This window comes from Agelaius tricolor, unplaced genomic scaffold (assembly GCF_023055355.1).
Source record: "Agelaius tricolor isolate 1412-34295 unplaced genomic scaffold, bAgeTri1.0.p SCAF_5, whole genome shotgun sequence".
NCBI lineage: Eukaryota > Metazoa > Chordata > Aves > Passeriformes > Icteridae > Agelaius > Agelaius tricolor.
The window spans coordinates 2,897,688-2,922,919 of NW_027269265.1; the positions used below are offsets into that span (position 1 = coordinate 2,897,688).

General features: G+C 48.6%; 1 protein-coding gene across 5 annotated transcripts in view; it reads right to left on the reverse strand.

The window, feature by feature from the left end:
- FERMT2 (FERM domain containing kindlin 2) overlaps positions 1-23,996 on the reverse strand; it is a 51,708-nt gene extending 27,712 nt beyond the window's left edge. For 3 of the 5 annotated variants that reach the window (XM_071426113.1, XM_071426112.1, XM_071426111.1), the window contains exons 1-2: positions 23,691-23,995; positions 4,318-4,551 (exon numbers count right to left, since the gene is read on the reverse strand). In XM_071426113.1, the coding sequence (XP_071282214.1) occupies positions 4,318-4,551; positions 23,691-23,847 (391 nt within the window). In that variant the 5' untranslated portion in view covers positions 23,848-23,995. Of the gene's footprint in view, positions 1-4,317; positions 4,552-23,690 lie in introns of all 5 variants that reach the window. The other 2 variants (XR_011679079.1, XM_071426114.1) reach the window with 2 other exon arrangements.
- Between the last annotated feature and the right edge of the window lie 1,236 nt (positions 23,997-25,232).

The window sequence follows — 25,232 nt, forward strand, 5'->3', positions numbered from 1 at the left end:
TGAATTTTGGAGTGGTTCCTCCCAGAGCTTCCTCCTCCCAGCTCTGGCACTGGGTTGTTCTCTCTGTGCTCCCATGAACATCAACCAGAATTTTTCCTGCTTCTCTTCTCAAGCTGGAGGGCAGCAGAGGTCCCAGATCTTCACAGCCAGGAGAAGAGGAGAAGGATGGGAGGTTTTCTGCTGTCACAGCATCTCCCCTCACCCTGCAGCTCCACCATAAGTCATGTCTCCAGGAGAAGGAGCATTGCTGGGGCAGGAAATGCTGAGGCCTGGGAAAAAACTCTCACTGTTTCATCCTGCTGTTTGCTTTTCCTGTCCCACGTGCCCACAGAGCAGCAGCAGAGCCTGCCTGGAGTCCCTTGGAGCTCCTGGGATATAGGGAAAAAAATGCAGGCAGAAGGCTGGAAGGAAGCAGCTGTAAGGCATCCACTGGGCTGGAATGAAGTGAAGCCATCCCAGAATCCCAGAATGGTTTGGGTTGGAAGGGACCTTAAAGATCATCCAGTTCCCTTCCATGGGCAGGGACACCTTCCACTGTCCCAGGCTGCTCCAAGCCCTGTCCAACCTGGCCATGGGCACTTCCAGGGATCCAGGGGCAGCCACAGCTGCTCTGGGCACCCTGTGTCTCACTGCCCTCACAGCTGATGATTCCTTCCTGTTCACATAGGAAAAGAGGATTTTCACATTTGTTGTTATGTTGGATGATGGCTGAGCATCTCCCACCTCCCCAAATCCCACATTCAATGAGGATATTCCCACTCACACCAATAAAATGCTGAGTGCAGCTGATGCCTCAGGTTTAGCTTTTTTATTTTTCACATTCTGTGCTGCTTTAGTGTGAGGGTCTGGGCTCCATATTATGGGATGGTGAGCTCTGTGCACAGAGCAGGGAGACAAAACAATTCCTGCTCCAGCTGGGCACCAAGGACAAATGATCCAAACCTCAGCCCAAGAGCACAAACCCCGTGGGCTGGAGAGAGAAAAACAAGCAGGGTGGGAGTGCAGGGGCTAAAGCTGGGATGGGACAATGAACTGCAAGGTGCAAATGGAGCAGAACTGATCCCAGGGAGAGACCCCGTGCCCGGCCGTGCATTTTGGGGCCATTTTGGTTCATCTTGGGTGCAGCCCTGGCTGGGCTCTGGTGCTGCCCAAGGTGGATGCATGGAGGAGATGCTTTGAATCAATCCCTGCTTTATTCTGGAACTCCATCCAGCCTCTGCTCTAGGGCAGCCTGCACAAGGCATCACAGCCCATCAAATCTGCATTGGATATTTGATGGGCAATTTTCTGGGTGAAATTATCTCCCAATGGGATGATGAGAGCAGGGAGCAGAGAACATCCCATCCCAACCCCGTGTCCCACTGACAGCCAGGCAGGAAGCACAAATCCCTGCTTCAAAGGGAAAAGAAAAAAAAAAAAAAAAAAAAGTGAAGTTTTACTTTCTCTTTCTCTGGTCTTTAATTGCAGATCAAAGCTGGCCCTTCAGGCTGGAGCTGCCTGCCAGCAGCTGCTCCTGGGCAGGATTCCAGGCCACCCTTTGGATGAGGGCTGCCCATCCCATGCCCTGCCTGCTCCTCTCCTCGTGCCTGCCAGGGTCAATCCCTGCCTTTAGCCCTCCTGAGTGGCTGCTGTGGGAATCAAGGGGCTGCAATCCAGCACTGGGAGTGAGATTGGAGTTTTTTCCGGCTTCACACGACCTCCAGGAAAGTGAGGGATGTGTGAGTGGCCCCAGCATCTTCCCTGGGAGCCCTGGGGAGCTGCCCTTTGGAATAACCTCCCTCTGCACAAGAACAGAGACTTCTCTTTAAAAACCAACCCCACTCTGCAAGGGTCACACCTCTGGGTAACAACTGAAAGGGAAGAGAAGCAAAGGACAGCCTTAAATAATTCATCCATGTGTGTTCCTGCTCGTGTAGTGAGGATTTTATAAATGCAACCAGCCAGAGTCCTGAGAACATCAGGAATTACTTCAATTATTCACTGGTGATGCTTTGTGCTGGAGTTACTGAGGTGTGTAATTAAATGATCCAGGGGCAATGACAGCAAACAGGTACAGCCAAAATCTGAGCAACTCCCAGGCACAGCTCTGTCCTAACCTCCCTGGAGCTCAGAAATCAAGGGATTTCAGAGACAAGGACTATGCTGGGATCACTTTCCCTTCCACCTTGAAATATCTGCTCAGTTCTCCTTGGAGAGACAATCAGCTTGATTAAGGTGGAATATGAGAGCTCTGTGCAGGGATGTTGAGGAGACCAGGGAAAGGTAATGAAATAAAATGGGGTAGGAAAACACAAATGGGGAGGGGAAAAGGAAAATCACAGAATCACAGAATAGTTTGGTTCCAACCCCCTGCCATGGGCAGGGACACCTTCCACTATCCCAGGGTGCTCCAAGCCCTGCCCAGCCTGGCCTTGGGCACTGCCAGGGATCCAGGGGCAGCCACAGCTGCTCTGGGCCACCCTCAGAGCCAAGATTTTAATCCTAATATATATATATATATATATATATATATATATTCATAATATATGGGTTTTTCATTAATGTATTATATATATATTAAGTACATAAATGTTAAAACACATTAGATATGACATCTATAAACAGTGGTATTTCAACATCTATAGGGGCATTTTAACACTCATATAAAATGTATTTGTGCATCATTTGTATTTATACCTCGGTGGTTCTGGGAAGAGCATCCCAGCCCCTCCAACTCCAGCCCTTCTGCACCCCCACATCCCAACCCCTCTTCCCTCAAGCTGATGCCAAACTCGTGTATCATCTTCCCAGTAGCTCTGCTGAACATCTGGCTCCCAGTAAACACAACTGGGAGGGCTAAACAACTCAATCACTGCAGCTTGTGTCTGTCCTCAAACAGCTCAGGCTGCTGAGAGGCACTCAAAGGAAAGTGAAATTTCCAGTAAAAGCCCTGCTTTCCCCAAAATCAGGAACTTCATTTCAGTACTTCAGATGCTGCAGAAGGGAAGTCAGCACAGCCCTTGATGGATGTGTCCCTGCTGCCTGCTCACAGCTCCAACCTCTGCTATCCCAGAGGCTTTTCCCTGCTCCCAAACCTTTAAACATCAGGATTATTCTGCTGGTTTGGTCATAAATACACCAAAAGCTCTGCAGTTGGAAGAAAAGGCTGCTTCAGAGCCAGATAAGGTTCTGACAGCATCAGTGACAGATCTCCTGTCTCATGATGAGCCATATCAGAATTTCCTGACATGAGTCACTGCTGGAGAGATTCATCAGCGTCCAAGCCTGGGACCTCCCTGTCTAGCACGACATCCCCAATGCCCAAATGTGGGACATGGGGGTGGGGGAAGCAAAATCCACTCAGACACAATGCTGGCTAAGCCTTTTCTATTTTAAGGAGAAATTGCCCAATATTTATATTTTTAAAAAACCCCAACAAAACAGGAAAGCAACAGCAAAGCTCCGTAACCAGCTAAAAATACCAACCAAACCACGGATGTGCTGGACACTGCACGTAGGGATGAGCTCCTCCTGCCTCCCCAAACAACTGGGTCAGCCAAGAGTAGCCTCAGCTGCCTTCTGAGAGCAGGAATAGATTTGCTCCAGCTGAGGATGGGCTGCAGGCTCCTTTGGGAGGGGAGAATTCCAGTATGGAGTGCTTCCTGGAGTTGCCATCTCCTCACTGGGTTTTTTTTTTTGGTGGGCAGGAAGAAACACTGGGTTTTGGGATGAGAAATTAGTGAAGATGGGTAAAAAATTATACCTGGTGGGGAATGATCCCTCCTTTCTCATGGGCTTCTCCTCCACCAGGAAATGAGGGTGAAGAGGAAACAGCAAGACTCGGTTCCTTCCCTCCACCAGACACTTTTACAGTGGAGCATCACCACTTAATCTCTAATGTGATTTTCCACTAGAAGACAACCCACAGGGCTGGCAGATTTCCCACTTCAAGGTTTGCTTTTCATCCAGCACATAAATTTGCAGGGGGGAAAAAAAAAATCACAACCAGTCTGAATATCAAGGAGGGCTGGTACCACCTCACCTGTGACAAACCCAAGGACAGCTCTGCTGTGGAAGAGAATTCAGCACAAAAAAATGCATTTTTCAATCACTTTTGGCTCAATTGATCCTGTTATTGAAGTATTTACACATAAAACAGTAGATCTGGAAGGGAAAAAGAGAGGACACCTGGGCTGTTTGATGTCCAAATGACTCCTGAGTGCTCAAACCCAGAAAACACCAAGAATTTATCAAATTTACTGGACAAGCACCAGAGGAAAGGCAGGAGCCAAACCAACCAGGAAACTCCCCAGGGGGAGGAGGTTTTTCAACACTTACTGAAGGTTTTGCAGATGTCAGAAACAGCCTTGAAGACCCTGTCAGAGAAGTTGACTTTGACCTTGACATACTTCATGTTGGGCAGCTGCAGGCGCAGCAGTTTGTGCTGAGGGGTGAACTGGAGCTTGGCATCCGCCTGGATCCCGTATTTATCCAATGTCCAGTGAGTTTTAAGGAGCCAAGTTTTCTTCTTTTCCCACCACAGAGCGTGATCAGACCAGTCCTTCTTGACATCTGCAACAAAGAAGCCATTTTTCCCCCAGTTAAAAGCGGCACCAGAACGAGGACAAAAGAAGTTTTTCAAGTTTTTTCTTTTCTCCTTTCCTGAGAAGGAACTATGGATCCAAAAAACTCCAACAACCCTTTCTGGATACAAGGAACTGCTTGTATTCAATAGTGGTTTGATGGGATATAAAAGCAGGGAGGAATCCAAGGGATAAAATAAAGATGAGACTCGGCGTGTCCATGGATCACCAGCCTGGCAGTGATCCCACCTGGAACACGAAGCCAAGGGGTCATGAGTGACCCAACACTTCTCCCAGCAGGGATTTTGCACAGTTCTTGGGGTTAACTATCAATTCTCGGGTTTTTCCCCACCATCCAGGATACCTGTGCTATCCAAAGGTGAGCCCAAGCACCTTGGCACACATGGAAAACAGAACCAGGAGGAGTTTTGCAAGGAGAATTCAACAGGACCTTCAGTTTCTACAAAAAAACCCTGAAAATTCCCAACTGAAATGAAAAGTTGTCTCACAAATGACCAAGAAAACTCAACAGGCACATCTCCTTCCAGCTGGGATGTAACCATGGAGTCCTTGGAGGTCACCTTTAGGTTGGGAAGCATTTGGGGAATCAAAGTATGGTGATAACTCCAAAAGACAAACCCTGTGCAGTATTTTCCCTAACACCTGGAATATTTTTCACTAACATCTGGCCCTGCCACTCCTGCAGAGCATTTTCCACTCTGACAACCAATAACAGTACCATGTCCTTCCAGCACACAGGGAAAAGAGAACGGAATGATATGCAACATAATAATGTATTTAGTAATAGAATAAATCAGTTTTCAGCTCCAGATCCCCCTGTGATCCTGGATTTCCATCATGAAACACCAGTTTAACCCCAATTAAAACCACCAGCTGACATTATTCCAACAGCTCCTGTCTCCATCCTTCAGCACCACAGGGCACCAGCCAGAAAGGCAGGAGCAATTCCAGAGGATTGGAGAATTTCCAGGATTAGGTAAAATCCCAGCAGACACAGTGCCAAAGGGACTGAAGGAACACAATCCAGCACCAACAACGTGCTGGGATTCCTGGTGTCCTGTACAGGAGTTGGACTGGATGATCCCTGTGGTTCCTCCCAGCTCAGGATATTCCATGATCCTGTGAGAGTGAAGATTGTCCCCATGAGCCACATCTGAATTAAGCTGAGATGAGAACAAGGTGCCAAATGAACTTTTGTCTGTCCCTATCTCAAACCAGGATCTGGAGCTTGGGGTTACTGAGAAAACCCAGCAGGAGCTGGATTTTCCCTTTGAACTCCTGGCTTGATGGCACAATCAGCTCTGCAGAAAGTGGAAACATTCAGCTGGACTTTTCAACAGCTTTGTACAATCAAATTAAACAAAACCAAATATAGAAAAGCATGCAAACTTGCACAAGCCTTGTCTACCAGGAAAAAAATCCAAGAAATCATTACAATGGACTCTGGTAATGAAGTCCAACTTCTGCCCTACTGAAAGCTGAACGAGTTGGCACCAAAAATCAGGGGGAGGAAAAAACCAAAGGCATTTGGAATCAGTAACATTTATGCCTAACAGAAGGAGATTTAAGTTTACACTGCTGATTAACCATTCAGGCCAAGGCACAAAAACAACATTCTGGGCGTGAGAGTAATTAACACTTTCAATTAACAGTGAGATGTTGGTTCTAGCAGGAAGGGGAAGGTCTGTGCCTGTCCCACAGGGTAGTTCTATATAAAAGAGGCTGGCAAATGTTTAGCAGCTGCTTTGTGGAGCTGAGTTTTACACACTGACAAGAGCCTTGGGTGCTTTGCAAGGGATCCAGGATTGCTTGGAGCAATCCCTGCAGGCCAGGGAATGCCAGCAGCCTGGTTAAATCTGATCAAAGGTTTACAAACCTTCACCAGAGTCCCAGTTCATGAGTTACTGATTTGTTGGGGTTACAGCTTCACAGCAAGGCTGAATATTTCAGCTCAGACTCTTCCCATCTACTACCATCAGTCACTGGCCACTTCATCTTTATCTACCAATCATATTCATCAACTTATTTATATTTATCAACTATTATCAATTTATCATTCATTTATCAGAGCTCAGGTAAGTCTCCAAGTACAGCAAATTCACCTTAGAGATCCCAGACCTGGAATTTAGAAGTTAACTACAGGTTGTAGATCTCAGAGGTGTTTGAGGATCCAGCAGCTCCTCTGAGCTGCTGAATGTGATGGACACAGAGCTGCTGCAGGGAGTCCAGAGCAGGGTCACAGGATGAGCAGGGGGATGGAGCAGCTCTGTGTGAGAGCTGGGATTGCTCAGCCTGGAGAAAAGCAGCTGTGAGTTGATCTAACTGTGGCCTTCCAGTGCCTGAAGAAGCCACAAGAAAGATGGAGAGAGACTATTTACAGGAGATGGAGGGACAGGACACAGGGAATGGCTTCCCACTGCCAGAGGACAGGGTTGGATGAGATTTTGGGAAGGAATTCTTCCTGGGAAGGCAGTGAGGCCCTGGCACAGGGTGCCCAGAGCAGCTGGGGCTGCCCCTGGATCCCTGGAAGTGTCCAAGGCCAGGTTGGACAGGGCTTGGAGCAACCTGGGATGGTGGAAGGTGTCCCTGCACATGAAGGTGGAACTGGATGGGCTCTGAGCTCTCTTCCAAGCCAAGCCCTTCCAGGATTCCATTCATGAGCTGCACACATGTAAGGGTGACAAGAAATCACTGCCACCCTTCCAGCCAGGGAGCTCCCAGGTGAAAGCAGCAGGGATGTGGCAGCTGGAGCTGCCAGCATCAGCTGGAGCCAGGGCTGAGCTCCAGGAGCCCAACCCCAGCAGCAACACCCTCGGGAAAGGGAAGCACAGCGCTTCCTTCCCGGCCTCCAAAATAAACCCCCACCTTCCCCTGCAGCCTGAACCCAAACCTCTGGAGCCTGGGAGGGCTGGCAAACCCAGCTGTGATTTTTATTTTTTTTTTTTCCCCTCAGGCAGAACCTGGTGTTTCATTTGCCTCCCAGAACTGTGCCAAGAGGCAGGAACGTGCACGAGGGACGTTCAGGATGTTTTGTACAGCAAAACCCATGGGGCTGTTCCCCTTGGAAAGGCTTTCAGACAGTCCTGGGAATGTGAGAGGCATCTTAAATCACACAAATGGCTGCAGAGACCTCTGTGAGGACAGAACAGCCAGAGAAGGAGTGAAGGGCTGCTCTATGAAGTGTTTTAAACCTGAAACATCCTCAGCTTTCAATCCACGCAGTCACATCCTGCCAGCTTGTCCAGCATGAATTACAATTGCAGATTTCAATTCCCACAGCCACCACTAAATTCCCTGAAATCTAGAATCCAAGCAGCAATAAGTCTGAATTGAGATGCACACAGGGTGTAGCAGCAACAAGTCTGAATTGAGATGCACACAGGGTTTGCTTTAATTCTGGGCTGGCTGTGTCACACAGACCTACAAACACAATCACAATTCCAGCAGCAAGGCTGAATCTGGGTGAAGGGCAAAGAAAATCCAGGCAGCCCTTCCTGGCAGCCAATTTATCCCATGTGGGAAATGGTTTTGTAGAAAAATTTTAAAGTAGAAGACTCACATAATATATATTTGCATGTAAACTTTGAGATAAGAAATGTTGATTTAGAAATGTTATGGAATAGGATAGACACTGTTGAGAAATGCAACTGGAAATAAGTTTTAAAGGGTGGGTTTGTAAATAAGATTAGTGGTATTTTGGAGAAATAGAATTATGAAAGGTGTATTGTAGCAGGACTTATGAGGGGTAATTTTAGATTATTGGCTTTAAGGCATTTACAGCATGGTGTGACAAAAGCTGATAGGCCAAGAAACACTTAGAGTGCATTGTAATTAGGAAATAGTTGTCTTCTGATTGTGATGGTGTGAATTATAACATCTGTATTGCCCCACCCTTCACATGAGACTGAAAATGGAACAAAAGTTTTAAAACACCTCTCAGTTACCCCATCTCTGGGTCAGAAAAGGGCATAATCCAACAATCCCATTTATCCCAGGACTTGGCTGCTCCCAAACACTCTCCCCCTGCCAATCCCTGGTTTTTTAAGGTCCCTTTCCTGCTGCAGCAGCCACTGAAGCTCCTTCCTGCAGAAGCTCTGCTGTCACTTGGCAGCTCCTCCAGGCCAGCTTAGGACTCACAGGCAGGAGGATACAAGTCTCCAGCACTGTGTAAACACTGTATTTTCCTTGTTATTTTGGGATATCCCCTGTTGCAGATGGGCTCTCCTTCCATGCACTGCTCAGGACAACAGAGCCTTGATATGACTGAATAAATCTCTTTTTTTTTTCCCCTTTCCAGGGCATGGTTAAATCCCACTGGATGGGTATTTGAAGGCTTTCCTGGGAATCACCAGATTCCCTTTCACACCCACTCCCAGGATTAAATCCACAGGGCAGCCAAGACCCTGCAAATGCCTCCATCACCTTAACACTGGGGGTTAATAATAAAAAATTTAAAAGCTCCTGCAGAAGCTTGAGGAGGAATTCTGCAAGCCTGCCTGGGCTGGATCGTGGTGGATTTTTGGTGGATTTTTGGAAACAGAGGATTTGCAGCTGATGCTGTGTTCCCTGGAATTCTCTCCACCTTCAGAGAGGCAGCAGAAGCAGCTGCAGCAGAGTTTGCAGCTCATTCCTTAATTAAAAATGATCATTCCTTAATTAAAAATGAAGGCTTTTAGAGCAATGGATTCAAGTCTTCAGCACTCCCACAGGAACAGTCCAAGAGGACCATCCCCCTCTGGAGCAAAAGATGCCAGAGCCAAAGCCCAAAACACTGGGGGGTTTTCCACAGGAGCAGAATGAGCTCCACAGCTTTCCCTGGCTCTTTCCCAGGGGTGGGTTTAATCAAGATTATCCCTGCTCTGATCTAGGCACTGATCTTGGGAAGCTGAGGTGGCAAAAAATGCATTTCCATTATCTCAAATTTATCTATATAAAAGTAATTTAATAAACAAATAGATATGTTTAAAGACATATTTTATGTATTTTATACATACATCTATAATATATATATATATGATATATAAGATATATTATGCATATAAACATACACATAAACATTTACCCCATATATATATATATGCATATATAAAATAGAGACAAAACTGAATTATATACATATATAATTATAGAGAAACACACAAAATAAAAATATATCCATATATATAAAATATATTGATATATTTTTATAAATATATTAATATTTTTTATATATATATATATATATATATATATATATATATATATTTAAAAAAAAATATATATATATCTAAGATACAGTACAGGGACTGAAACCAACTCACAAGCCAAGCATTTCCTCTTGCAAAAAGTCATTTTTGTATTTGATAATCTACACAAAACCAACCCCAAATTTTCCACCTTTTCACTGAGTTTGGTGCAGATGGGCTGAAACTCCTCAAGGGTTTTTATAAGAAAATTAAAATAAAAGTGGTCTTTTTTTTAATATGATTTTTGTATTTTAAAATTAATATGCACTTCACACTGAATTGAAAAAATACAGATGTGGACAAAAAGCGTGGAGTGCAGGCAGCTGATTAAAGCACTTTTAAACACAAATTCCTGCTGATAACACCTTAATCCAGCCCTCACAGCTCCAAGGGGCTCTCCAAACCCTGGGCTGGGTGTTGGCTGCATCCACACCCCTCTTGGGAAGCTGGAGGAGGAGAAAAAGTCCCTGAAAGGAAAAGAGACTTCCAGCAATAAACAGCTGGGAATGCCCTGGGTGAGCTCAGGGATGGGGGAGACCCTCTCCTGCTCCCTGGGGATGCAATCCATACCCACTGAAATCCATAGCCATGGAAAACAAGGTTAAAGTATTTAAAAACTTGGGAAGGAGAGAAATTTAAGGCTGAAAGTGGAAAAAAAAAAAAAAAAGAGAAAAAAATCCACCACTACCAACCATCAAAATTCACTGCACAGAACCTCATGTGGGTTTTTCTTTTCTGTGTGTCCAGGAGAGGGGAAGGCACAGCCTGAGAGCACTAAAAAATCAGGAAAGAGGGTAAATATTCCTAAAACATCCAGAAATACTAAAAGAAAGAGGCTAATTTGGAGCAGGACAGAAGTGATGGGGAAGGGCAAGGATAAAGAAGAGGAAAGGGGGAAGAAGGGGAAAAAAGGAAAGGAAATTTCAGGAAAGGAAAGGAAATTTCAGGAAAGGAAAGGGGAAAAGGAAAAGGAAATCCTGAGTTGGCAGGAATAAAAAAGGATCATCAAGCCCAACTCCTTGCCCTGGACACCCCAATAGCCAAGAGAGTTACTGAAGGTCCCAAAGATGCTGAAGATGTTTCTTAAAAATATATTTATTTATTTTTATTAATATTTAATCATATTGGTAACTTATTTATTAATATTTAATCATAATTGGTAACTTATTTTATATATATAAAGTGTAAAACTCATATATCTGTGTAGCTGACCCCACTGCTCCCTCCCTCCAATGTCTTCACTGCTCCCTGACTCACTGACCTCTGGAAACCCAGATTCCTTTAAACATGCCAGAGCCACTCCTTCCAGGATAATTATGGAGCAAAAAAAAAAAATTTTAAAAACAGAGCTATTTTCATTTATCACGAGTCCAGCAGAACTGCTGATGTGTTTGCTGGGTGACACAGTCACTGTCCTGGGGCAAAAGCTGTAATTTTAGGAAAATAGGAGTCTTTCTGGAGTAGAGTCCCCTCCACCCCCCAACAGGGGTTCAACTGCAGAGCAAAGTTCAACATGGAACAAAAATCCCTCCAGCCTCTGGTCACAACACTTGAAAAATTATACTTTGAAATGGGGAGATACAGCCCATAAAATTATCATCAGACTGATGCAATAAAGCTGCAGCCAGGACAAGCTGATGCTCCCAGAGCTAATGGGACTTGAGAGGGGTTTTAATCACATTTCCCATATGTATCTGACACAGGCAATGGAAAACAGCCTGCACAGCAGCCACCACCTGTGGAAGGGATTTTATCCATGGATAACACAGAATGGTACCTGAAATCCTCCTGGATCTGCCAGCACAGGCAACTCTCACCATTGTTCTCATGGAATCCCAGAATGGCTTGGGTGGGAAGGGACAATGGGCAGGCAGGGGCACCTTCCACCATCCCAGGCTGTTCCAAGCCCTGTCCAGCCTGGCCTTGGGCACTGCCAGGGATCCAGGGGCAGCCCCAGACACTGGGCACCCTGTGCCAGGGCCACACAGAAAATAATTCCTTCCTATCTCCCACCCATCCCTGCCCTCTGGCAGTGGCAGCCATTCCCTGGCTCCTGTCCCTCCATCCCTTGTCCCCAGTCCCTCTCCAGCTCTCCTGGAGCCCCTTCAGGCCCTGCCAGGGGCTCTGAGCTCTCCCTGGAGCCTTCTCCTCTCCAGATGAACATTCCCAGCTCTCCCAGCCTGGCTCCAGCCCTTGGAGCAGCTCCTCTGGATTTGCCCCATGTCCTTCCTACAAGGATCCCAGATCTGGATGCAGCAAAGTCCAAAGCAGAAGGAACAAGACACCTGCAGCCTCCTCCTGCCTTGTGTTTGCAACAGGAATGAGCTGGAACTAAAAATCTCCTCCCTCCAAAATCATTCCCCCTTGTCCTATCACTGTCTGCAAAAATGTCATCCTACTTCATTTTCAGGAAAAACAAATGTTCAGGAGATGATCCACACCCACCCAAAGAGGTGCCCAAAAAAGGGTGGACCTGTGCTGGAATTTCAGTCTTAGAAGAATATTTCTTGCATGAAAAAACAGTTTGACTGTAATAAAGTTTAAAAAAATGGACAAATGGAACCTTGTTCCCAATTCTGTGATTCCATGAGCACGACCCAGATGAGGAGACCTCCCTCTTATCCCAGTGTGCCAGGGCACACGCTCATGGCAAAGCCCTGATGTCAAAGCCCCTGGGTAGTGGCACAAAGTGATTTAAGAGCAAGGAAAAAAAGGAGGAGGGAGGGGGAAAAATAAGAAAAAGCCCAATGGGCATTTTCAGGAAAACAAATGTTCAGGAGAAAATCCACACCCACCCACAGAGGTGCCCAAAAAAAGGTGGAGCCGTGCTGGAATTTCAGTCTTAGAAGAATATTTCTTGCATGAAAAAATAATTTAACTTAATAAAGAACAAAACATGGACAAAAGGAGCCTTCTTCCCAATTTTGTGATTCCATGAGCATGACCCAGTTCAGGAGATTCCCTCTTATCACTGTCTGCCCCTGCAAAAATTTCATGCTACTTCATTTTCAGGAATAAAAATGTTCAGGAGAAGATCCACACCCACCCACGAAGGTGCCCAAAAAAAGGTGGAGCCATGCTGGAATTTCAGTCTTAGAAGAATATTTCTTGCATGAAAAAATAATTTAACTTAATAAAGAACAAAACATGGACAAAAGGAGCCTTGTTCCCAATTTTGTGATTCCATGAGCACGACCCAGTTGAGGAGATTCTCTCTTATCCCAGTGTGCCAGGACACAGGCTCATGGGAAAGCCCTGACGTCAAAGCCCCTGTGCATTGGCACAGAGTGACTCAAGAACAAGGAAAAAAGGAGGAGGGAGGGCAAAAAAAAAAGCCCAGTGGAGGAGACTGAGCCCATTGGGATGCAATGCTGCATGTGGATGTTCCATGTGTCTGTCCTTGCTCGGGGAAATGACAGAGTGTCTGCTGCTAATGAGGGAAGGGCTGCTGGAAAGAGAAGTGGGATTCTTTTGTTGGCTTTTATTGGGATTCTAAGTGAGCTCTGCAATGGAAAGTCCGTGTCCTGATGAGGCAGGGGTGGTAACTGGAGTCCTGGAGAGCTGATACATCAACCCCAAGTGTCCCAAAATGCTGCTCCTGGCAGTGCAGGGCTCGAGATGCTCAGCCCATGGGGTGCAGGGAGAAGAGCAAATCCTAACAAGCCTGAAAGCCACTCTGCTTCTGAAGTAAATTCGAGGAAGGAAGCTCTTTCCAGTGTTAATAGGATTGCTCAATTAGCTTATTTGAAAGTTTATTAACTTGGATTGCATCTTGTTCCACTCCCCTGCCATGGGCAGGGACACCTCCCATTATCCCTGGGTGCTCCAAGGCCCATCCAGCCTGGCCTTGAACACTTCCATGCATGTGGCATCACGTTTTCCTGCAAAATTTCCCCTGTAATTTTTAGCTTTTTGGATATTTGGTAGCTTTATGTTCTATTTAAATGCTTGCACAGCCATACCCATTCCTGTCTAAACCCATGAGCAGGGAGAGAAATTTTTCCAGTGATGCTGAACCCAGCTGGAATATTGGGGAATTCTCCAGAGGTCACCTCAGCTCCCCAACAGCCCCAGCACTGATGGGCTCAGGAAGGTCTCTGCCAGTGCTGTGCAGAATTCCTTTAAATCCTTGCACCAGCAACCCAGAGAAATGTGAATTACTCATTTGGCACAGAAGAAAGGAAAGCAAAGGTGGATTAGTGTTTTTTAAATTGGATTTGTTTTGAAACAGGATCTTCACAACCTGATTTGCCAACTGCTCCCCCCCATTGATCAAGCAGGAGGCTTTCACTGGCTGCTCCTGCCTCCATGGAATCATGAGGAATGGCAGAAAATTTGATTAAGGAATGTGGTTTCCATGATTCATCCAGCACAAAATAGGAAGCATTGGGAGGGAAGAAAATGAAAGGAAAGGGGAAAGGGAAAAGGGGAAAGGGGAAGAGGGAGAGGAAGGGAAAAGGGAAAAGAGAGGGAAAAGGGGAAGAGGGAAAGGAAGGGAAAAGGGGAAGAGGGAAAGGAAGGGAAAAGGGAAAAAGGGAAAAGGGAAAAAGGGAAAGGGAAAAAGGGAAAGGGAAAAAGGGAAAGGGAAAAAGGGAAAGGGAAAATGGGAAAGGGAAAATGGGAAAGGGAAAATGGGAAAGGGAAAATGGGAAAGGGAAAATGGGAAAGGGGAAAGGAAGGGGAAAGGAAGGGGAAAGGAAGGGGAAAGGAAGGGGAAAGGAAGGGGAAAGGAAGGGGAAAGGAAGGGGAAAGGAAGGGGAAAGGAAGGGGAAAGGAAGGGGAAAGGAAGGGGAAAGGAAGGGGAAAGGAAGGGGAAAGGAAGGGGAAAGGAAGGGGAAAGTTGGAAGGGGAAAGTTGGAAGGGGAAAGTTGGAAGGGGAAAGTTGGAAGGGGAAAGTTGGAAGGGGAAAGTTGGAAGGGGAAAGTTGAAAGGGGAAAGTTGAAAGGGGAAAGTTGAAAGGGGAAAGTTGAAAGGGGAAAGTTGAAAGGGGAAAGTTGAAAGGGGAAAGTTGAAAGGGGAAAGTTGAAAGGGGAAAGAAAGGGGAAAGAAAGGGGAAAGAAAGGGGAAAGAAAGGGGAAAGAAAGGGGAAAGAAAGGAAAGGAAAGGGGAAAGTTGAAAGGGGAAAGGGGAAAGGAAAGGCACTTTTCCAGGGACCATGCTCCCTTCCCTCTCCAAAAAGGACAAGTGTCCCAGGGTGACAGCAGCCTGCAGTCCTGACTCATCCCCAAGGAATGTGCAAGCCAGAGGAGCTGGTGCTGCCAAAAAGACATCACAGCCAGCAAGGGAGGCAGAGGATGTGTACTGGGAGGGATGAAGCATCAGGCAGGGAAAGGAGAATGATGGACAACCTGAATTCCCAACGTTGAATTCCCAACCTGTCACCAGGCAATTCCCCAAGTGCCTTAGTGATGGTTAATCCCTGGCTGAACCTCAGATCCCTGCAAAGTGACCTCAGGAGCCCTGAGGATGGCTCAGGCAGCCTCACCCCACCCCATAACTGGAAGTGCTGGTCCTTCTCCTACAGATCCATGTGGGATCATGGTTGGGAGAGCAGGACACTGGCACAGGGTGCCCAGAGCAGCTGTGGCTGCCCCTGCATCCCTGCAAATGTCCAAGGCCAGGCTGGACAGGGTTTGGAGCAACCTGGGACAGGGGAAAGTGTCCATGCCCATGGTAGGGGTGGAATGAGATGGTCCCTTCCAACCCAAACCATTCTGTAATTGCATGATTTCTTTTTGGTTCTGCCTCTTCACCAAAGCTCATTAATGAGCACAGAACACTTTTAAAGGACTTTTAACACCCCCAGCCTTGGGCCTGGATCTGCCTCACCCATCACAGACCCAAATCCTGGCACTGAAGCTCTGGGGCAGGACATGAGGGATTGTTAGGAGTGTGCTCTTTGTTGACGGAGTGATAAAACTATCTTTGTCTTCTTAAAAGGAAAGAAGTTCAGAAGTTTTTCTTTTTGATTAAGTGAAAAGACACTTCATAAGACTCAGGAGACTTTACTACAAACTTAAAGATAGCTAATTAGACAGAAGCTAAAAAATTCTGCTTGAGCAATTAACTAGAAAAAGAAGTAAATAAAGAAACTAATTGCTTTTGTAAAGTGTTTTTACTGAGAGTAAAAACGTTTAGCATATAGCTCAGTTTTTCTATTTGTTATTTTGCCTTTTATTAAACCTTTTTGTTTCCAACACTACAACAGAAGCCAGCTTGCTAATTTTTATGCCTCCAAAGACAGTTGAGCTATCTTGAGTGTATTATAAACCTCCAAAAACTTATCAGACCTAGCTCAAAGAAGTTACTATAACAAGGGATGGGGACAATTCCTGCTGCAGAAGCTCTGGAGCTGCTCTGAGGAGCATCAGCCAGGATGGGAAGCTGAGGCAGACAGGGACAGAGCTTCTTCCAGGCACTTTCATGAAATTTGACTTTCTAACTGAATTGGAGTTTCAGCAATTCACCCTTCCCAGAGTACATGTGCCTGCAGGGAGCAGGGGAAAAGAAAGAAAACAACCAGCAGCCAAGTAGGTGTAATGGGCTGGGGAGAGATTTAAAATCCATTGGCAAGATGGAATTTTTGGGTGCTGTCAGGATGTTGTGCAAGCTAAAAATCAGCTGAGGTTGTGAAGGTTTCTGCAGCTGCTGGTGGGGCTGGATTTTGATGTGCATCCTCTCTTATGTGCATCCTCTCCCAGAGCTGTTCTCAACCTGCTGGCTAAATTCAGCCCCATTTTACCAAAAAGTGGAGGTGTCCCAAGATCCCAGCAGGTCTAGAAGAGGGGGATCAGTGCTGGCACAGGGCCATGCCATGCACCCAGCTGAGGTTCACATCTGAATGGACACAGAGTGGGAGCTGCATCCTCACTGGAAAAGGGCTGAGTGAAAGAAAAACCAAGACAAGTTCTCCAGAAATAAAAAATAAATCAATCAAAAATATTTCCTCTGGTTTTCTGAGCACTTTCTCAGCACTTCTGAGCACTCCCAACAGTTCTACCTGGTAGAAGCTTCAGCCTGGATGAAAGCAATGTGTCAAAAGCAAACCTTGGCAAGAAAACAAAATCACAGCAACTCTGCTAAAATTCCATCCAACAGGAATTTGGGGGTCTCAGCATTTTTCCAAATTACACACCATAAACCCCAGAAAGCCACTGGAACATTCAGAACTGAATCCTGCCAGCTGAGTTGTGCTCAGTCTTGTTTCCCTGCCCCTTTGTAAGCAATCAGTAAATTCACATCTCAGAATGAGAATGAAGAAATGCAGCTTCCCCAAGATGCTTTCACACCACGAGACTTTTTCCCCCCAAGCACACCCAGGGCTGGCTGCTGGGCTGAAGTCAGTGAGCTCCACAAGGGCTGTAAATCTCCTTCCTTCCCCTCATCTGTCAGAAAAAACCACCACTAAAAAAACTCCTCCAGCACCCAAACCAGGAGCTGGCAGTGCTGGTGTCCCTGGTGATGTTGAAACAACTGAAGTTTGCAGAGCAAATAATCCCTCATCTTTCCCAACTCAGTAAACATTCCCCACATCCACAATTTCAGGCAGTTATCCACAATCCTTTTTTTTTTTTAAATCACATTAAAGACCAAGGGTTAAAATCCAGGTGCCTGGTTTGCTGAATCATGGAATCACAGAGTGGCTGGGGTTGGAAAAGAGCTTAAAAACCATTTAATTCCACCTCAAGAGACACCTCCCAGTGGACCAGGGTGCTCCAAGTCCAACATGACCTTGAGCATTTCCAGGGATTCTATTCTGAGTACAATTTCTTGGAGTTTTTGTATGGTTTAGACAGAGCCAGCAGATGAAACACAAGCTCTGATGGAGAGGAAGATGGAAGAAAAAGGGAAAGGGGAAAAAAAAAAAGGATTTTAAAAAAGGGGAAGTGTGTGAATGGGATGATGATTTCTATGATTTTTCAGCTCCCCACACCAGCTTCCCCACGTGCCTTGTGTCAGATTGAAACCTGAGGGAGCTGGAAGAGGAAACTGCTGATTTGGGCTGGGTGGGAGCAGCAACCCCAACAATTTCCTGTCTGTGGTGTGACAAACCCAGGCTCTGGGATCTGCAGGAGCACCAACACCACCTCCCACCCCACGCTCCTTCCCCTCCCACTGGGACCTGAGAGCTCTTTCCAGCCCAATCAGACGGCTCACAGTGACAGAATTTAAAATAAATAAATAAATAAAAATAAAATCCTAATTGTTTTTGCCCCTAAAGAGCCATCACCACTCTGAGTACAGATATTAATTGCTGTGACTGCAGCTCAGAGCTGCCTCTCTGTGGCTTTTACCTTCCCCCCAGCCTGAATTCCTCTGCTCATTGGCAGCTCAGCTGAATATTCCACTCAGGCTCACAAAGAGCACTTTATGTGAGCCACCATCAATCTGAGCCCACGGTGGAGCTTCCTGGAGCTCAAAGCTGGAAGTAAAGGAATGAGGCAGCCCCTCACTGATCCATGTGCATGGCTGGGGGGGTGTGTTCACAGCACTGGGATGCTGTCATTTAATGTCACCAAAAATGCCCTGTTTGGAGGGTGAGGACCAGCACAGGCCACATGTGAATCCACAGTTAATTCACAGAGTGGCAGCATGGAAGTTGGAATGGGAGCTGCTGGTCTCCTGGAGGATGCTGCTGAAGTGGAAGCATCCAGTGGGGCACCAATTCACCAATTCCAACCCAGAACAGCCCAAAATCCTGCCAGGATCTGGAGCAGGAGGATTTGGGTGCTCAGCAGGTGCCAGATCCCCTCTGTGCTCACCATCCCACTGCCAGCTGGGCAGGTTTTGCTGTTTAAAAGCTTGGGAAGAAATCTTCCAGGGAAATCTGGAGCAGGGTCAGTGCCTGCCCCAAACCACCCCCATTTGTGACATTATTTGGGACAAGGTCTCAGCATCCAGCCCCAGAGGGGACACAAACAGATCCCTGAGGATTGAATGGCACCTGGAGGCCTCTCATGGCTGTCATGCACTTGGAAAGCAACATTGAGGAATGACCAGCACTGATTTTGAAGGGAAAAATTCCTTCCCTTCTCATCTCAGGTGGCAATTGAGGGAACAGATGAGCAGCTGGGGATGTCCCAAGTGAGGGTGCCCAGGTGACATTGTGGGCACAAATTGGGAAACACCCCAAGCTCACCTGGCACTGAGCAGGGACGCTCAGACACCTAATTCTGGCAAGTGTGGCTACAGTCAGAGAATCCCAGAGTGGTTTGGGTTGGAATGGAACTTAAAATCCATCTCATTCCACCCCTGCCATGGGCAGGGGCTCCTTCCACTGTCCCAGGCTGTTCCAAGTCCTGTCCAACCTGGCCTGGGACACTTCCAGGGATCCAGGGGCAGCCACAGCTGCTCTGGGCCACCAGAGAAGAATTCTTTCCCAATCTCCCACCCATCCCTGCCCTCTGGCACTGGGAGCCATTCCCTGGCTCCTGTCCCTCCATCCCTTGTCCCCAGTCCCTCTCCAGCTCTCCTGGAGCCCCTTCAGGCCCTGCCAGGGGCTCTGAGCTCTCCCTGGAGCCTTCTCCTCTCCAGGTGAGCGCCCCCAGCTCTCCCAGCCTGGCTCCAGAGCCCTTGGAGCATCTCCATGGCCTCCTCTGGATTTGCTCCAGCAGTTCCATGTCCTTCCTACAATGATCCCAGATCTGGAAGCAGCATTCCAGCAAAATCCAAAGCACAAGGAACAAGCCACCTACAAGACAAGCCCTGCAGCCTCCTCCTGCCTTGTGTTCACAACAGGAATGGGCTGGGACGAGGACTCTGCATTTCTCTCCCATAGCCTTAAGCTGTTTCTATGAGTTCATTCCAGTTGCAAGGCAAAAAAACTTCCCCAGACAGTCTCACGAGGGCCTGGAGTGTTTATAAGCACTGCAAAACCTCAAACACAAACCTGGGCAAATCAATGACGCTGCACTTTGCTGGTGTTTTATTCATAAACCTTTCAGGGGTCCATTAAGGAGAGGAGACTTCACAGGCAGAATAACACTAATATTTAGAATTGATCTTGCAAGGAGTGGAGCTGAAACCCTTGGAAGATAACACAGCAAAGTCTATTTAATGGTGAAGAGAGCCCCTGGGGTGAATCCCAGACGCATTTGCAGGCTGAAACCACTTTAAAAAAGAGCTTGAAGTGCTACAACCCAAACTGCATGGGACAACTCCTGTGCCAGTCCTCAGGTGACATCCCACCCTCTCCCAGGTGACACAAAGAGATAGTGAAGGAGCTGCCAAAGGGAACAATGGAGGTGGAATCAGTTGCACAAACCCTTATCCCAGCTTCAATTCACAAAAACAAACCCCAAGGCTTCAGGAGATGTCATCACTGCCTGCCATTATCAGCCTGTCTGAGGGCAGAGGCTTTGCTCTGACATTTATCCATGTCAGCTCTCCTGCCCATCCCAGGTCACTAAAATAGGGATTCCACCACCTTACCCATCCTTAACCCCTTTTGGTCCAGAAGGACATCTGTAATTCCAAATCTTGCTGGTTTTGTTTTGTTTTTTTTCCACCCACTTATCTATTTTCCTCAGGTAAAAGCCCAAAAAGGTGCTCAGTGCTCCCAGCAAACCCTGAGAGCTGGAGCTGCCTGCCACTCATATCCCAGTGGGAAATCCACATTTCCATCACAAAACTTCTATCCACAGACTTTCTGAATCTGCTCAGTGCACATTTAGGTCATCTGTCTTAGGCTGTGCCTCTGCCAGACACACTTTGTCCCCCCTGCCCTGTTTCTGTCAGCTATTCCTTTATTCCCATGACCAGACAGAGCATCCCCCATATATCCCACAGAATTCCATACACTCCACAGAGCTCCTCCCAAGCATGTTTCAAAAAAAAGCAGGATTTTTTTAATTCCATGTGTTTAAAACAGCCTCAAGTTGACAACAACAATAACCTGCGTTCACTTCCTTCCTTCCTCTGCTCCCAGTGATTTTAAACCTCGCTTTATTTTTTTTTTTTTTTGTTTGGAAGTCAATAGTGGCAAAATTCCTAAAAAACCCTGAGAGAGCACCAGGAGTTTCCAGTACAGACCCCAGCCCTCACAGAGCAACTAAATGCTGCTGCTCTTAAAACCTCAGCACTTTTTTGCTTATTTTTCAGGGGTGACTTTGCCAAGAACTTGGCACGGCTCAATTAATGGAGTGGCTTAATCCAGTGGGTGATGAATAGCAGGGGAGCCAACAGGTCATTGCAATTCACTCGAGGTACCAGAATCTCTATCTGCTGCTTGGGCTTTCTCCAATCCCTGCCTGCATCAGCCACAGATTTTAATTGCTTGTTCCCAAAGAGTCCAACTGCAGCTCTGTGCAGGCAGGAGCTGAGTCCATGGGATTTATGGATATCTGCAGCCCTGAATTTAAGGAGGAAAAACTTTGCTGGGCTCCTGCTTCATTCCAACAGGATATTTACTACACTCTTCCTCCTACAAGCATCAATAAATGCTGTAGGAGCATTAATAAATCAAGATTTTTTCCCTTTTCCATGCTCTCCTTGCTGCTGGGAGGAGGGAAGGCATTTTTCCTACCAGCACCCTACAACCACAGTGTGGCTGATCTGTTGCAGATTCTCACTGATGTCCTAAACTTCAGTGGAACTCCAGGCAGGCCACAGAAATCTCCTTTCCAAAGCCTGCAGGATTTGTCCCAAAGGATGGAGCAGGCAAATCCCAGCCTAAGGCACTGACCCACCTTCCTTCCTCCCCCCACAGTGTGGGGCATCCCACAGGGAAGCACAAAACTGCAAGGAAGCTTTATTTGTAGGAAATTTCCTTAAAGCTCACAGCAGAAAATCTGCTTGGCAGGAGAAGAATATATTTTTAACACTGAAAGTTGTTGAAGTAAGGAATCAAACAGAGGAACGGCAGGGAGGAAAAGGTTAAAAATGCAGGGAAATGGGTTTGATGTGGAAAAATTGCAAAATGAATTGATGCAGAGGCTGGATGAAGGGAGGCATTGAGGAGCAGGGGAGGATGAGGAACGAGCCCCGTCCCACCCGACCCCGCTCAACTGGCAGCAGCTCAAAGAAGAGCCATAAAAATAATGAGAGGGCTGGGAGAGCTGACACGCAGGAAGATTAAAAGGAACTAAATACGTAGAGCCTGGCTGGGCAAGGAAAGCCAAGGGGAAAGGGAAGGCAGCAGCTGGAGATCTCCATGGCTGTGACCAGCCCGGGAAGGGAGGCTCTGGGGCCGAGTCCCCCGGGGAGCTCCAGCCCCTCTCTCTCCCCACGCCGCCGCTGCATTCCTTCCCTCTCATACAATCCCTAATTTAACAAGTGGAGAGGATCCGGGCAAACATTTCGGGGGGGATGGATTACGTCAGGAGCTAATTTAGGTCCGGCCCCGTGCACATGCCTGGCTTTCCACATTTCCACACACGCTCCGGCCCTGGAACTGCTCCTGGAGCTGCTCCGGCCCTGAGGGGAGCATTGCTCCTTCACTCACGAGTGGATTTTTTATCACCTCTAGAAAGCTGGTTTGCTTTTTTTCCCCACTGAACTTCAGCAAAACTTTCTGCACCTCCAGTGCAGAAACCACCTCCAGTTTAGGTAAAAAAACCCCAAAAACCAACCAGAATAAAATCAAGTTTTCAGGGGAGTTCAGGCTACCTCCAGCACGAGACCCTTTGATGCGAGCGCTCGCTTCCTTTGGAAACGCAGCATATTTATATCCATTTATATCCATCTCTTCCTTCCTGCGACTCCGAGATAATTAATAAATCAAAACCTAAGCACGGGGGAAGAGATGGGCCTTTTAAAGCCACACGAGGGCTGGCTCCGCATTGGAGCGGGACCTGCAGCTGACAGCTCCGCTACTCCCACAGCCGCAGGCACGCGCGGGACCTCGCAATTAATATTTTATTTGAGCAATTACAGCCATCAGCCCGGGCTGCACCATTGAGTAAACACAGCCGAGCAATAAGGAGCCGATAAAAAGACAAAGGGGGAGGAGGAGGAGGTGCCGGGGCTCCCCGCTTTCGGCGGGGACCGAGCCGAGCCCCGGCCGCGGCCCGGCGTTCCCACGCGTCCCGGACAATCGGGCTCTTTGTCCAGGTGTGCTCCCAAAGCCACCGCACACCGCCCTGTCCCCGAGGTCCCCCGGCCCACATCACCCCAATGATCGCCCCATGGGCTCTTTGGGAGCGCTTTGCTCGCACAGAACTTCAGGATGGAGTTTCGGTGCAAATTGTGGGGCGCCCCCAAACAAACCCCCAGCCCCAAGTCGAAAACGGAGCTGGTTCCTAACTCGGTGTAAAATCCCGGGAGTGCAGCAGCCGGTGGATGGGGCTGAGCCCCCGGGGTGGTGAAATCGGTGAGAGAGGGAACCTGGAAAGGTAAGGGGGGCTAGGGCAGGGTGTAGGGACCTGGGGGGCTCCCTGCTGCTGGGAGCTAAGGAAGAACACTGGGAGAGGGTGCTGGAGCTAAAACACAGCACTGGGGCAGGATGCTGGGAGCTAAAGCCCAGTACTGGGAAAAGGTGCTGGAGCACTGTACTGGAGCGGGGGTGCTGTGAGCTGAAGCAGGTACCGGAGCAGAGTACTGGAGGCTAAACTGGGGTACTCTGGCACTGCACTGGGCAGGAGGCACCGAGAACTGGAGCACAATCCTGGAGCTGAGTCTGCGGCTCAGCTGGGGTACTCTGGCACTGCACTGGGCAGGGAGCTGGAGCTAGAGCACAACACTGGAGCTGGGTGCTGGGAGCTGGGCACTGCACTGGGCAGAGTGCTGGGAACTGGAACACAACACTGGAGCGGAGTGCTGGGGCTAAACTGGGATACTGTGACACTGCACTGGGCAGGGCGCTGGGAGTTAAAGCACAGCACTGGAGCAGGGTGCTGAGCACTGGGAGGATGCCGGGCTGCTCGGGGGCTCCCGGGGCACTCACCGAGCTTCTCGACGAGGCGCAGCATGACGCCGCCGATGTGGATCTCGCCGGTGACCCGCAGGGTGACGTCGCGGCCCAGGTCGGTGACATGGACGCTCAGCTCCCACGTCCCGTCGGCGTAGCAGCCGTCCGGCATGCGGATCCCGTCCAGCGCCATGGCCCCGGCCTCCTGCGCCGCCGGCCGCGCCCGGCACGGAGCGGGAGCGGGATCAGCGGCGGCAGAGGCAGCGGGATGGGCCCGCTTGTGCCCACTCCGCGCCCCGGGGGAGGGCTGGGGGCGCGGTGGGGCGGGATCGGGACCCCGCCGCAGCTCCTGAGGGGCCGCCCGGGAGAGGCAGCGCGGGCGGGCAAACAGGAGGCGGAGAGAGAAGGAGGAGGGGGATATAATTAAAGGCAAAACGCGCCTGTGGCTGCCGGGCCCCTTGGCCTTTTATGGAAGCGAAGGATGGAGCAAGTGGGGGCCGCTCCAACATCCGGGAATCGCCGGGGGGGCGGCCCGGCCGGGATCGGTCCGGCCCGGCTTGGGATCGGCCCGGTTCGGCCTGGTCCAGCCCGGCTCGGTTGTACCCGGCCCGGCTTAACACAGCTCGGTTCATCCCGGCTCAGCTCTGCCTGGCTCATCCCGGTTCGGCTCATCCCGGCTGGGCTCTGCCCATCCCGGCTCGGCCCAGTTTATCCCAGCTCGGTTTATGCCGGCTTGGCTCTGTCCACCCCGGCTCAGCCCAGTTTATCCCAGCTCGGTTTATCCCGGTTTAGCTCTGCCCAGCCCAACCCGCCTCATCCCGGCTCAGCTCATCCCAGTTTATCTCGTTCCGACCCAGCTTTGCTCAGCCCTGCCCGCCTCAGCTCGTGGCCGCTGGTCCCAGGGCATCCAGAGGGGAAAATTCGGGAGCCAGCCCAGAGAGCATCCATTAGGAGCCTTGGCATCCCAAACCCGCGTGGGTTCCATGGCAGCCATGCCCACTCCGCACCCTTTGGGGAGTTTTTTAGCACTGCCCCCTAATTCATAGGAAAAATCCTTCCCGTTCGGCAAAACCCTACCTTGGCATAGTAGCCTGTGCCCCCGTTGAGGCTGGGAGATGGGCTGGTTCCCTCCATCCTCATAATCTGTGTGAATATGGGAAATGGGAACTGTCTTTAAATAAAAGGGTCTGAACCGGCACAAATGGAGGAAAAAAAAATATTATCCGCTTCCTGTAGCTCCTCCACCCAGTGATACACACATCCCGCCAAGCAACCACGCTTCCTGAAAATCCAACTCGCGGAAGGGGCTGCGGTTTGAGGTCCGGCGCTCTGGATGTATCCTGCCCCGTGCCAGGTGATGGGAAGTCACATCCCAGCAAAGCTGTGCCCGCCCTGGCAGCCTCGGGGATGGCTCTGCCAGCCAGGAACACCATTCCCACATTCCCGGTGAATGGCACGGGGGGCTTTAGGGCCATGGAATCATGGCATGGTTTGGGTTGGAAGGGACCTTAAAGATCATCTGGTTCCAGCCCCCTGCCATGGGCAGGGACAACTTCCACTAGACCAGGTTGCTTTGGC